Source organism: Oncorhynchus masou, chromosome 5, assembly GCF_036934945.1.
Source record: "Oncorhynchus masou masou isolate Uvic2021 chromosome 5, UVic_Omas_1.1, whole genome shotgun sequence".
Classification (NCBI taxonomy): domain Eukaryota; kingdom Metazoa; phylum Chordata; class Actinopteri; order Salmoniformes; family Salmonidae; genus Oncorhynchus; species Oncorhynchus masou.
This window is the reverse complement of record NC_088216.1, coordinates 16,430,351-16,446,493: the sequence shown is the minus strand read 5'-3', so window position 1 is coordinate 16,446,493 and position 16,143 is coordinate 16,430,351. Positions and strand designations below refer to the sequence as shown.

Genomic DNA, 16,143 nt, shown 5'->3' with positions numbered 1-16,143 from the left:
CTGGGAATGAGTCAGGATTTCATTCCGTTATCATCCTACCACCTCTCTCACCGTCGATGCCGATCTTTCCATCTCCGTCCTTGTCGGCGGCGTTAAGGAAGGCTTTGGTCTCGGCGTCGGTCAGGTCTCTGCCGTCCTCAGCGAAACTCTTCAGCACAAACCTGAGGTAGAAGAGAGTTCAAAGGTTAAGGGTCAAGATTAAGGAGCTGCGTGTGTGTGTGTCTGCTGTTCTCAGCAAAACCCTTCAGTACGAACCTGAGGTCAGAGATTTACCGTGAAGAAAAAATGTTTCCTTTCCCCACAATTTCTAGGTTTTCCAGATATCATGTTTGGACAATTCCTGGATTTACTGCTTATTCCATCCTGATGCCAGGGATCTTCCAATCAGGATTTCTGGAACACCTTGGCATTTTGGCAAAGTTACCGCAATTGTGCAACCCTGTATTGGCCATGCATTCTAAATGGTATGCTGGCTGTAGATGGGAAAATAGCCACACATTCACATCTGATGATGTGTGTGTGTGTGTGTGTGTGTGTGTGTGTGTGTGTGTGTGTGTGTGTGTGTGTGTGTGTGTGTGTGTGTGTGTGTGTGTGTGTATCTCTCTTCCTCTTACTTGAGCTCCTCCTCCTCAATGAATCCACTCTGGTCAGCATCAATAGCCTGGAACACCTTCTTGACATTGTCAGGAGTCATGGCCTTCAGGCCCACCAGAGCAAAGAACTTCTTATGGTCGAAGGAACCCTCCGCTGGACACACACACACACACACACACACACACACACACACACAGATAAGCACACACACACACACACACAAACACACACACACGGACAGATAAGCACACACACACGGACAGATGAGCACACACACACATGGACAGATAAGCACACACACACGGACAGATGAGCACACACACACATGGACAGATAAGCACACACACATACACACACACGCAAAGGTATACACACACACAGACAGGTAAGCACACACACATACACACACAAACACACACGGACAGATAAACACACACACACGGACAGATAAGCACACACACACACACGCACAGATAAGCACACACACACACACACAGAAGCACACACACACACACACACGCAAAGGTATACACACACACACGGACAGGTAAGCACACACACATACACACACACGCAAAGGTATACACACACACACATACACACACACGGACAGGTAAGCACACACACACACACGGACAGGTCATCACACAGATGCACACGCACGGACAGGTACACACACACATACACACACACGCAAAGGTATGCACACACGCACACGGACAGGTAAGCACACACACACGGACAGGTATGCACACACGCACACGGACAGGTAAGCACACACACACGGACAGGTATGCACACACACATACACAAACATGGACAGGTACGCACACACACAGACACATACACACACACGCAAAGGTATGCACACAAACACACGGGCAGGACACCACACACACACGGACAGGTAAGCACACACAAACACACGGGCAGGTCATCACACACACACGGCCAGGTAAGCACACACAAACACACGGGCAGGACATCACACACACACGGACAGGTAAGCACACACAAACACACGGGCAGGTAAGCACACACACACATACACACGGACAGGTACGCACACACATGGACAGGTAAGCACACACAAACACACGGACAGGTACACACACATACACACGGACAGGTACACACACACACGGCCAGGTAAGCACACACACATACACACGGACAGGTACGCACACACATGGACAGGTAAGCACATGGACAGGGAGGAGACGGGAAGAGGAAATGAGGAGATATATATTATATTATTTTCAAAAGATTTGGTTTGGTTTTCAACAGTGAAAACTTGTGCTCACCTTTGACTGCAACAAGGGCCTTCTGAATATCATCAGCTTTCAAAAAATCCTTCAAAGCGGCCATCTTGATAACTGAGGGGAGAGAGAGGTTTATGAATATATAATATGGATAGCATAAATGAGGCGCTAGGACAAAGTGCTTAGTGTCAGTTACTAGGTTCTATTGAGCCCTGAGACCTTGGCTAAGGAACAGGACAGTCAGAGATACACAGACCCACTGTCTCTGGGAATGTGGTGATGTAAAGCACCATGAATAGCGTCTGGCAGTCACAAAGTAAGGACAGTGGATGTAAGGACACACTGGAGAGGAGGAGGAGAGAAGAGGACAGGAGGAGAGAGGGAAGAAAAAGAGAGGAGAGGAACAGCATCAGAATTTGGCCAGGGACCATGAGCTGGGCTCTATATCGTTCTGGCACTCAACGTACACCCAAATGTACTTGGCAGAGGTGGGGAGGAGGGTAGAAAGGAGAGGAGGGGAGGAGGATGGAAAGGAGAGGAGGGGAGAAAGGAGAGGAGGGGAGGAGGGTAGAAAGGAGAGGAGGGGAGGAGGGTAGAAAGGAGGGGAGGAGGGGAGAAAGGAGAGGAGGGGAGAAAGGATAGGAGGGGAGGAGGGTAGAAAGGAGTGGAGGGGAGAAAGGAGAGGAGGGGAGGAGGGTAGAAAGGAGGGGAGGAGGGGAGAAAGAAGAGGAGGGGAGAAAGGAGAGGAGGGTAGAAAGGAGAGGAGGGGAGAAAGGAGGGGAGGGGAGAAAGGAGAGGAGGGGAGGAGGGGAGAAAGGAGAGGAGGGGAGAAAGGAGAGGAGGGGAGAAAGGAGAGGAGGGGAGAAAGGAGGGGAGGAGGGTAGAAAGGAGAGGAGGGGAGAAAGGAGGAGAGGCGGGTAGAAAGGAGAGGGGAGAAAGGAGGGGAGGAGGGTAGAAAGGAGAGGAGGGGAGGAGGGTAGAAAGGAGAGGAGGGGAGGAGGGTAGAAAGGAGGGGAGGAGGGTAGAAAGGAGGGGAGGAGGGGAGAAAGGAGAGGAGGGGAGGAGGGTAGAAAGGAGAGGAGGGGAGGAGGGTAGAAAGGAGGGGAGGAGGGGAGAAAGGAGAGGAGGGGAGATTTGATCATGGCGGTTGTAGTGTCCTGGGTGCACAGTTTTGAAATGTTTGTGAAATCATTCCTGCATTGCCGTAAATTGCTCAGTAGATGTCAGTAAAGAGCCAGACAGATATCTCTTAATAACTACTCAGTACAACTGAGAGAGAATCTCAATAGTCTCCAGTAGCATCCTTACCCTCTCCTGCAATAATGCAAGAAGACATTGAAAGATACATTGGTGGAAGCCATCAGAGGGACATTCTGTCTGACTCTGTCTAATCATTCTGAATAAGAACGAGGCCATGGGGTGAGGAAGCCTCTATATGACTGAGATAAAGCCTGATTAGGTTAGTGACATGGAGGTGGATAGAGTCTAGTGACATGGAGGTGGATAGAGTCTAGTGACATGGAGGTGGATAGAGTCTAGTGACATGGAGGTGGATAGAGTCTAGAGACATGGAGGTGGATAGAGTCTAGTGACATGGAGGTGGATAGAGTCTAGAGACATGGAGGTGGATAGAGTCTAGTGACATGGAGGTGGATAGAGTCTAGTGACATGGAGGTGGATAGTCTAGTGACATGGAGGTGGATAGAGTCTAGTGACATGGAGGTGGATAGAGTCTAGTGACATGGAGGTGGATAGAGTCTCGTGACATGGAGGTGGATAGAGTCTAGTGACATGGAGGTGGATAGAGTCTAGTGACATGGAGGTGGATAGAGTCTAGTGACATGGAGGTGGATAGTCTAGTGACATGGAGGTGGATAGAGTCTAGTGACATGGAGGTGGATAGAGTCTAGTGACATGGAGGTGGATAGAGTCTAGTGACATGGAGGTGGATAGAGTCTAGTGACATGGAGGTGGATAGAGTCTAGTGACATGGAGGTGGATAGAGTCTAGTGACATGGAGGTGGATAGAGTCTAGTGACATGGAGGTGGATAGTCTAGTGACATGGAGGTGGATAGAGTCTAGTGACATGGAGGTGGATAGAGTCTAGTGACATGGAGGTGGATAGAGTCTAGTGACATGGAGGTGGATAGAGTCTAGTGACATGGAGGTGGATAGAGTCTAGTGACATGGAGGTGGATAGAGTCTAGTGACATGGAGGTGGATAGTCTAGTGACATGGAGGTGGATAGAGTCTAGTGACATGGAGGTGGATAGAGTCTAGTGACATGGAGGTGGATAGTCTAGTGACATGGAGGTGGATAGAGTCTAGTGACATGGAGATGGATAGAGTCTAGTGACATGGAGGTGGATAGAGTCTAGTGACATGGAGGTGGATAGAGTCTAGTGACATGGAGGTGGATAGAGTCTAGTGACATGGAGGTGGATAGAGTCTAGTGACACGGAGGTGGATAGAGTCTAGTGACATGGAGGTGGATAGAGTCTAGTGACATGGAGGTGGATAGAGTCTAGTGACATGGAGGTGGATAGAGTCTAGTGACATGGAGGTGGATAGAATCTAGTGACATGGAGGTGGATAGAGTCTAGTGACATGGAGGTGGATAGAGTCTAGTAACATGGAAGTAGATAGAGTCTAGTGACATGGAGGTGGATAGAGTCTAGTGACATGGAAGTAGATAGAGTCTAGTGACATGGAGGTGGATAGAGTCTAGTGACATGGAGGTGGATAGAGTCTAGTGACATGGAGGTGGATAGAGTCTAGTGACATGGAGGTGGATAGAGTCTAGTGACATGGAGGTGGATAGAGTCTAGGGACATGGAGGTGGATAGAGTCTAGTGACATGGAGGTGGATAGAGTCTAGTGACATGGAGGTGGATAGAGTCTAGTAACATGGAGGTGGATAGAGTCTAGTGACATGGTGGTGGATAGAGTCTAGTGACATGGTGGTGGATAGAGTCTAGTGACATGGTGGTGGATAGAGTCTAGTGACATGGTGGTGGATAGAGTCTAGTGACATGGAGGTGGATAGAGTCTAGTGACATGGAGGTGGATAGAGTCTAGTGACATGGAGGTGGATAGAGTCTAGTGACATGGAGGTGGATAGAGTCTAGTGACATGGAGACATGGATGGAGGATAGAGTCTAGTGACATGGAGGTGGATAGAATCTAGTGACATGGAGGTGGATAGAGTCTAGTGACATGGAGGTGGATAGAGTCTAGTGACATGGAGGTGGATAGAGTCTAGTGACATGGAGGTGGATAGAGTCTAGTGACATGGAGGTGGATAGAGTCTAGTGACATGGAGGTGGATAGAGTCTAGTGACATGGAGGTGGATAGAGTCTAGTGACATGGAGGTGGATAGAATCTAGTGACATGGAGGTGGATAGAATCTAGTGACATGGAGGTGGATAGAGTCTAGTGACATGGAGGTGGATAGAGTCTAGTGACATGGAGGTGGATAGAGTCTAGTGACATGGAGGTGGATAGAGTCTAGTGACATGGAGGTGGATAGAGTCTAGTGACATGGAGATGGATAGAGTCTAGTGACATGGCGGTGGATAGAGTCTAGTGACATGGAGGTGGATAGAGTCTAGTGACATGGAGGTGGATAGAGTCTAGTGACATGGAGGTGGATAGAGTCTAGTGACATGGTGGTGGATAGAGTCTCGTGACATGGAGGTGGATAGAGTCTAGTGTGTGTTGTTAGATATTACTGCTCTGTTTGAGCTGTGTGTTTGTGTGTGTGCATGTATGTGTGTTCCTGTGTTTGTGTGTGTATGATTGTGTGTGTGTGGTTTTGTGTGTGTATGTTTGTGTTTGTGTGCATGTGTGTGTGTGTGGGTAAGTCAGTGCCAGAGCTTTTGCTGGTGTGTGTGTGTGTGTGTGTGTGTGTGTGTGTGTGTGTGTGTGTGTGTGTGTGTGTGTGTGTGTGTGTGTGTGTGTGTGTGTGTGTGTGTGTGTGTGTGTGTGTGTGTGTGTGTGTGTGTGTGTGTGTGTGTGTATGGTTGTGTGTGTGTGTGTGTGTGTGTTTTTGTATGGTTGTATGGTTTTGGCAGAAACGTGTATGAGGAGACTGTGACTAATTAAATGTGAAAATATCTCTCTCTCTCTCTCCCACTCTCTCCCTCTCTTAATATCTCTCTCTCTTTCATCATCTCCCCCTTTCTATCTCGCCCCCTCCTCTCTCTACCTTGGTAACAGATATATTTTGAAATCTAACTCTGTCCATCTGTCTGTCTGTTGGACTTTTCTATAAATAGTACAGTATGGACCAAGACATCCTCCAAGGATGCAGCCAAGGCCCTTATCTCTCACATCTCTCATATCTCTCACATCTCTCACATCTCTCATATCTCTCACATCTCTCATATCTCTCACATCTCTCATATCCCTCACATCTCTCATATCTCTCACATCTCTCATATCTCTCACATCTCTCATATCCCTCACATCTCTCATATCTCTCACATCTCTCATATCCCTCACATCTCTCATATCTCTCACATCTCTCATATCTCTCACATCCCTCATATCTCTCACATCTCTCACATCTCTCATATCTCTCACATCTCTCATATCTCTCACATCTCTTATATCTCTCACATCTCTCACATCTCTCATATCTCTCACATCTCTCACATCCCTCACATCTCTCATATCTCTCACATCTCTCATATCTCCCATGTCTCCCATGTCTCATATCTTCTATATTTAGGAGGCGATAAGCAGAAAATCTTGAAATCCACCAAGCAAGATTTCTGGAGAAGCTGAAAGTTCCCAGCATATTGTAACCCTGCCGATAGTATCTCTTTATGTTCCCTTTATCTTCTATATATTCCAGGTCTCTTGTGGCTTCTGTGTCCTACAGGTATGTTTTCATAATGATGTTAGCATGTTGTCATGCTTGTGGCTAAGCGCTAAGGGGTGTGGCACATGAACCTCAGTCATCTTCGGCATCTACATACGTGTGTGTGTGTGTGTGTGGTGTGTCAGAAGTAAAACAACTTGTGTTCCACAGCAAGTCATGAACCCAACCCTTATAGTATGTATATTGAATCAACATCTATACTTATCGGAGGTAAAACAAGCTGTTTGACAGCAACCTAAACCTTCTAGCAGTATGGGGTTACCAGTGGCATCTTCATATGTTTCAAAGCTACCTAACCCTTCTAGCAGTATGGGGTTACCAGTGGCATCTACATATGTTTCAAAGCTACCTAACCCTTCTAGCAGTATGGGGTTACCAGTGGCATCTACATATGTTTCAAAGCTACCTAACCCTTCTAGCAGTATGGGGTTACCAGTGGCATCTACATATGTTTCAAAGCTACCTAACCCTTCTAGCAGTATGGGGTTACCAGTGGCATCTTCATATGTTTCAAAGCTACCTAACCCTTCTAGCAGTATGGGGTTACCAGTGGCATCTTCATATGTTTCAAAGCTACCTAACCCTTCTAGCAGTATGGGGTTACCAGTGGCATCTTCATATGGTACAAAGCTACCTAACCCTTCTAGCAGTATGGGGTTACCAGTGGCATCTACATATGTTTCAAAGCTACCTAACCCTTCTAGAATCTTTAACAGTTCCACTTCATGACAGGTAAAACAACTTCTAAAGTTGTCTTTGACATCTACATATATTCGGTATATGATTGACAGCGACCCGAAACCTTCTGGCACGTACACAGGGGGTCGAAGGTTAGTGTCGCCCACTCCAGGTAAAACAACGTGACGATTAGTCTTGACAATGTGAGCCTTCCACTGCAGGGTACTATGTCACGTCAAGTGGTGTACAACTCTACGACATAGAACTGTATTTATGCCTCTGTAAGTCATTGAGAACACATTAGCTTTTACAAAACCGACCTGACCAAGAAGGAGCAATATAAATAACTACAACAAATTTGTTAGCTAAAGTGACATATACCGTTAACTACATTGGTCAAATGTCTTATTTTTTAACCTTATTTTAACAGGACCATGGCCCAATCCCAAATCCATCCCTAAGCCCTATTTCCAGCAGTGGTGGAGATCTGAGAGGATTTGATTGGTATAAGCAATATGGTAATAGCTTCATCTTGCCGTATGACAGGCTAGGTTGAAGTGTCACCATATTGCTTATACCAATCAAATCATCTCGGATCTCCACAAGCTGATGAAGGGCTGAGAGATGGATTTGGGATTGGGCCTGTGTTGTGTGGGTTGTCTTTAGGGGACACCCAGATGTCCTCTCTCTCTATCAGATGGTGCAAAGCCTCTTTTTAATGGGATGTTTCTCCCAATAGTAGCTATTTATCACCGTGTTGGGTGACGGGCGTTGAAATGAGGAAGTGCTGCTATAGTCCTACATTTGACTGGCTTCAGGTTTGTGTCATGCAACGGTCAAATAGAGTATGATGTATGTGAGTATGATGTATGTGACTATGATGTATGTGAGAATGATGTATGTGACTGATGTATGTGAGTATGATGTATGTGAGTATGATGTATGTGGTTATGATGTATGTGAGTATGATGTATGTGACTATGATGATGTGACTATGATGTACTATGATGTATGTGATGATGTATGTGACTATGATGTATGTGGTATGTGACTATGATGTATGTGACTATGATGTATGTGACTGATGTATGTGAGTATTACATTTACATTTACATTTAAGTCATTTAGCAGACGCTCTTATCCAGAGCGACTTACAAATTGGTGAATTCACCTTCTGACATCCAGTGGAACAGCCACTTTACAATAGTGCATCTAAATCATTAAGGGGGGGGGGGAGAAGGATTACTTATCCTATCCTAGGTATTCCTTGAAGAGGTGGGGTTTCAGGTGTCTCCGGAAGGTGGTGATTGACTCCGCTGTCCTGGCGTCGTGAGGGAGTTTGTTCCACCATTGGGGGGCCAGAGCAGCGAACAGTTTTGACTGGGCTGAGCGGGAACTGTACTTCCTCAATGGTAGGGAGGCGAGCAGGCCAGAGGTGGATGAACGCAGTGCCCTTGCTTGGGTGTAGGGCCTGATCAGAGCCTGGAGGTACTGCGGTGCCGTTCCCCTCACAGCTCCGTAGGCAAGCACCATGGTCTTGTAGCGGATGCGAGCTTCAACTGGAAGCCAGTGGAGAGAGCGGAGGAGCGGGGTGACGTGAGAGAACTTGGGAAGGTTGAACACCAGACGGGCTGCGGCGTTCTGGATGAGTTGTAGGGGTTTAATGGCACAGGCAGGGAGCCCAGCCAACAGCGAGTTGCAGTAATCCAGACGGGAGATGACAAGTGCCTGGATTAGGACCTGCGCTGCTTCCTGTGTGAGGCAGGGTCGTACTCTGCGGATGTTGTAGAGCATGAACCTGTATGATGTATGTGACTGATGTATGTGACTATGATGTATGTGGTTATGATGTATGTGAGTATGATGTATGTGACTATGATGTATGTGGTTATGTGTATGTGACTATGATGTATGTGGTTATGATGTATGTGGTTATGATGTATGTGACTATGATGTATGTGACTATGATGTATGTGACTATGATGTATGTGGTTATGATGTATGTGACTATGATGTATGTGACTATGATGTATGTGACTATGATGTATGTGACTATGATGTATGTGGTTATGATGTATGTGATGTATGATGATATGTGACTATGATGTATGTGACTATGATGTATGTGGTTATGATGTATGTGACTATGATGTATGTGACTATGATGTATGATGTATGTGACTATGATGTATGTGGTTATGATGTATGATGTGATGATGTATGTGACTATGATGTATGTGACTATGATGTATGATGTATGATGTATGTGACTATGATGTATGTGACTATGATGTATGTGATATGATGTATGTGATGATGTATGATGTATGTGACTATGATGTATGTGACTATGATGTATGTGACTATGATGTATGTGATGTTATGATGTATGTGACTATGATGTATGTGATGTATGATGTGACTATATGTATGTGACTATATGATGTATGTGACTATGATGTATGTGGTTATGATGTATGTGACTATGATGTATGTGATTATGATGTATGTGAGTATGATGTATGTGACTATGATGTATGTGACTATGATGTATGTGACTATGATGTATGATGTATGTGACTATGATGTATGTGACTATGATGTATGTGACTATGATGTATGTGGTTATGATGTATGTGACTATGATGTATGATGTGATGTATGTGGTATGATGTATGTGACTTATGATGTATGTGACTATGATGTATGTGTTATGATGTATGTGACTGATGTATGTGACTATGATGTATGTGACTATGATGTATGATGTATGTTATGATGTATGTGACTATGATGTATGTGAGTATGATGTATGTATGATGACTATGATGACTATGATGTATGTGACTATGATGTATGTGACTATGATGTATGTGACTATGATGTATGTGACTATGATGTATGTGACTATGATGTATGTGACTATGATGTATGTGACTATGATGTATGTGACTATGATGTATGTGATGTATGTGATGTATGTGACTATGATGTATGTGGTTATGATGTATGTGACTATGATGTATGTGATGTATGATGTATGTGACTATGATGTATGTGACTATGATGTATGATGACTATGATGATATGATGTATGTATGATGTATGTGACTATGATGTATGTGACTATGATGTATGTGACTATGATGTATGTGGTTATGATGTATGTGACTATGATGTATGTGACTATGATGTATGTGACTATGATGTATGTGACTATGTATGTGACTATGATGTATGTGACTATGATGTATGTGACTATGATGTATGTGACTATGATGTATGTGACTATGATGTATGTGACTATGATGTATGTGACTTATGATGTATGTGTACTATGATGTATGTGTATGTATGTGACTATGATGTATGTGACTATGATGTATGTGACTATGATGTATGTGACTATGATGTATGTGACTATGATGTATGTGACTATGATGTATGTGGTTATGATGTATGTGACTATGTATGTGGTTATGATGTATGTGACTATGATGTATGTGACTATGATGTATGTGACTATGATGTATGTGACTATGATGTATGTGATGATGTATGTGACTATGATGTATGTGACTATGATGATGTATGTGACTATGATGTATGATGTGTGACTATGATGTATGATGTATGTGACTATATGATGTATGATGTATGTGATGATGTATGTGATATGATGTATGTGACTGTATGATGTATGTGACTATGATGTATGTGACTATGATGTATGTGACTATGATGTATGTGACTATGATGTATGTGACTATGATGTATGATGTATGTGACTATGATGTATGTGATGTATGATGTATGTGACTATGATGTATGTGACTATGATGTATGTGGTTATGATGTGATGTGGTTATGATGTATGTATGTGTATGTGACTATGATGTATGTGACTATGATGTATGTGACTATGATGTATGTGACTATGATGTATGTGACTATGATGTATGTGACTATGATGATGTATGTATGACTATGATGTATGTGGTTATGATGTATGATGTATGTGATGATGTATGTGACTATGATGTATGTGACTATGATGTATGTGGTTATGATGTATGTGACTATGATGTATGTGGTTATGATGTATGTGACTATGATGTATGTGACTATGATGTATGTGACTATGATGTATGATGTATGTGACTATGATGTATGTGACTATGATGTATGTGACTATGATGTATGTGACTATGATGTATGTGGTTATGATGTATGTGACTATGATGTATGTATGTGTTATGATGTATGTGACTATGATGTATGATGTATGTGACTATGATGTATGTGACTATGATGTATGTGACTATGATGTATGTGATGTATGTGACTATGATGTATGTGACTATGATGTATGTGACTATGATGTATGTGACTTATGATGTATGTGACTATGATGTATGTGACTATGATGTATGTGGTTATGATGTATGTGATATGATGTATGTGACTATGATGTATGTGAGTATGATGTATGTGACTATGATGTATGTGACTATGATGTATGTGATGTGTGACTATGATGTATGTGACTATGATGTATGTGACTATGATGTATGTGACTATGATGTATGTGACTGACTATGATGTATGTGATATGATGTATGTGGTTATGATGTATGTGACTATGATGTATGTGACTATGATGTATGTGATGTGACTATGATGTATGTGACTATGATGTATGTGACTATGATGATGTATGATGTATGTGACTATGATGTATGTGACTATGATGTATGATGTATGTGACTATGATGTATGTGACTATGATGTATGATGTATGTGGTTATGATGTATGTGACTATGATGTATGTGACTATGATGTATGTGACTATGATGTATGTGACTATGATGTATGTGACTATGATGTATGATGTGTATGTGACTATGATGTATGTGACTATGATGTATGTGAGTATGATGTATGTGACTATGATGTATGTGGTTATGATGTATGATGTATGTGACTATGATGTATGTGACTATGATGTATGTGACTATGATGTATGTGACTATGATGTATGTGGTTATGATGTATGTGAGTATGATGTATGTGACTATGATGTATGTGGTTATGATGTATGTGGTTATGATGTATGTGACTATGTGTGTGATGTATGTGACTTGATGTATGTGGTGTATGTGACTATGATGTATGTGATGTATGTATGTATGATGTATGTGACTATGATGTATGTGACTATGATGTATGTGACTATGATGTATGTGACTATGATGTATGTGACTATGATGTATGTGACTATGATGTATGTGACTATGATGTATGTGGTTATGATGTATGTGACTATGATGTATGTGAGTATGATGTATGACTATGATGTATGTGACTATGATGTATGTGACTATGATGTATGTGACTATGATGTATGTGAGTATGATGTATGTGACTATGATGTATGATGTATGTGACTATGATGTATGTGTGACTATGATGTATGTGACTATGATGTATGTGACTATGATGTATGTGATGTATGTGATGATGTATGTGACTATGATGTATGTGACTATGATGTATGTGACTATGTGATGTATGATGTATGTGACTATGATGTATGATGTATGTGACTATGATGTATGTGACTATGATGTATGTGGTTATGATGTATGTGACTATGATGTATGTGACTATGATGTATGTGACTATGATGTATGTGACTATGATGTATGTGGTTATGATGTATGTGACTATGATGTATGTGGTTATGATGTATGTGACTATGATGTATGTGACTATGATGTATGTGACTATGATGTATGTGGTTATGATGTATGTGACTATGATGTATGTGACTATGATGTATGTGACTATGATGTATGTGATGTATGATGATGTATGTGACTATGATGTATGTGACTATGATGTATGTGACTGATGATTATGATGATGTATGTGACTATGATGTGACTATGTGATGTATATGATGTATGATGTATGTGATGATGTATGTGACTATGATGTATGTGACTATGATGTATGTGACTATGATGATGTATGTGATGATGTATGTGACTATGATGTATGTGGTTATGATGTATGTGACTATGATGTATGTGACTATGATGTATGTGACTATGATGTATGTGACTATGATGTATGTGGTTATGATGTATGTGACTATGATGTATGTGACTATGATGTATGTGACTATGATGTGACTATGATGTATGTGACTATGATGTATGTGACTGATGTATGTGACTATGATGTATGTGACTATGATGTATGTGACTATGATGTATGTGACTATGATGTATGTGGTTATGATGTATGTGATTATGATGTATGTGATGTTATGATGTATGTGACTATGATGTGACTATGATGTATGTGACTATGATGTATGTGATTATGATGTATGTGACTATGATGTATGTGACTATGATGTATGTGGTTATGATGTATGTGACTATGATGTATGTGACTATGATGTATGTGACTATGATGTATGTGACTATGATGTATGTGGTTATGATGTATGTGACTATGATGTATGTGATGTATGATGTATGTGACTATGATGTATGTGACTATGATGTATGATGATGTATGTGACTATGATGTATGTGACTATGATGTATGTGGTTATGATGTATGTGACTATGATGTATGTATGTGACTATGATGTATGTGACTATGATGTATGTGACTATGATGTATGTGATATGATGTATGTGACTATGATGTATGTGACTATGATGTATGTGGTTATGATGTATGTGACTATGATGTATATGTGACTATGATGTATGTGACTATGATGTATGTGACTATGATGTATGTGGTTATGATGTATGTGATGTATGATGTATGTGACTATGATGTATGTGACTATGATGTATGTGTATGATGTATGTGACTATGATGTATGTGGTTATGATGTGACTGATGTATGTGGTTATGTGACTATGATGTATGTGACTATGATGATGTATGTGACTATGATGTATGACTATGATGTATGTGACTATGATGTATGTGGTTATGATGTATGTGACTATGTATGTGGTTATGATGTATGTGTTATGATGTATGTGACTATGATGTATGTGACTATGATGTATGTGACTATGATGTATGTGACTATGATGTATGTGACTATGATGTATGTGACTATGATGTATGTGGTTATGATGTATGTGACTTATGATGTATGTGACTATGATGTATATGATGTATGATGTATGTGACTATGATGTATGTGATATGATGTATGTGACTATGATGTATGTGACTATGATGTATGTGACTATGATGTATGTGGTTATGATGTATGTGACTATGATGTATGTGACTATGATGTATGTGATGATGTATGTGACTATGATGTATGTGACTGATGTATGTGACTATGATGTATGTGACTATGATGTATGTGATATGATGTATGTGGTTATGATGTATGTGACTATGATGTATGTGACTATGATGTATGTGACTATGATGTATGTGACTATGATGTATGTGACTATGATGTATGTGACTATGATGTATGTGACTATGATGTATGTGACTATGATGTATGTGACTATGATGTATGATGGTTATGATGTATGTGACTATGATGTATGTGACTATGATGTATGTGACTATGATGTATGTGACTGATGTATGTGACTATGATGTATGTGATGTATGTGGTTATGATGTATGTGACTATGATGTATGTGACTATGATGTATGTGACTATGATGTGTATGATGTGACTATGATGTATGTGACTATGATGTATGTGACTATGATGTATGTGACTATGATGTATGTGACTATGATGTATGTGATGTATGTATGATGTATGTGACTATGATGTATGTGACTATGATGTATGTGACTATGATGTATGTGATGATGTATGTGACTTATGATATGATGTATGTGACTATGATGTATGTGGTTATGATGTATGTGACTATGATGTATGTGACTATGATGTATGTGGTTATGATGTATGTGACTATGATGTATGTGACTATGATGTATGTGACTATGATGTATGTGGTTATGATGTATGTGACTATGATGTATGTGACTTATGATGTATGTGACTATGATGTATGATGACTATGATGTATGTGACTATGATGTATGATGTATGTGACTATGATGTATGTGGTTATGATGTATGTGATGATGTATGATGATATGTGACTGATGATGTGATATGATGTATGTTATGATGATGTATGTGACTATGATGTATGTGATGTGTATGATGATGTATGTGACTATGATGTATGTGACTATGATGTGGTTATGATGTATGTGACTATGATGTATGTGACTATGATGTATGTGACTATGTATGTGGTTATGTATGTGATGTATGTGATGATGTATGTGACTATGATGTATGTGACTATGATGTATGTGATGATGTATGTGACTATGATGTATGTGACTATGATGTATGTGACTATGATGTATGTGGTTATGATGTATGTGACTATGATGTATGTGACTATGATGTATGTGACTATGATGTATGTGGTTATGATGTATGTGATGTATGATGTATGTGACTATGATGTATGTGACTATGATGTATGTGACTATGATGTATGTGACTATGATGTATGTGGTTGATGATGTATGTGACTATGATGTATGTGACTATGATGTATGTGACTATGATGTATGTGACTATGATGTATGTGACTATGATGTATGTGACTATGATGTATG

General features: G+C 41.1%; 1 protein-coding gene across 1 annotated transcript in view; it reads right to left on the bottom strand.

The window, feature by feature from the left end:
- The window catches only part of LOC135534853 (parvalbumin alpha), a 352,035-nt gene that overhangs the window by 776 nt on the left and 335,116 nt on the right, over window positions 1-16,143 (bottom strand). Inside the window, exons 2-4 of the mRNA XM_064961670.1 lie at window positions 1,899-1,973; window positions 615-747; window positions 52-161 (exon numbers count right to left, since the gene is read on the bottom strand). Of these exons, the coding sequence (XP_064817742.1) occupies window positions 52-161; window positions 615-747; window positions 1,899-1,962 (307 nt within the window). The 5' untranslated portion in view covers window positions 1,963-1,973. The remainder of the gene's footprint in view (window positions 1-51; window positions 162-614; window positions 748-1,898; window positions 1,974-16,143) is intronic.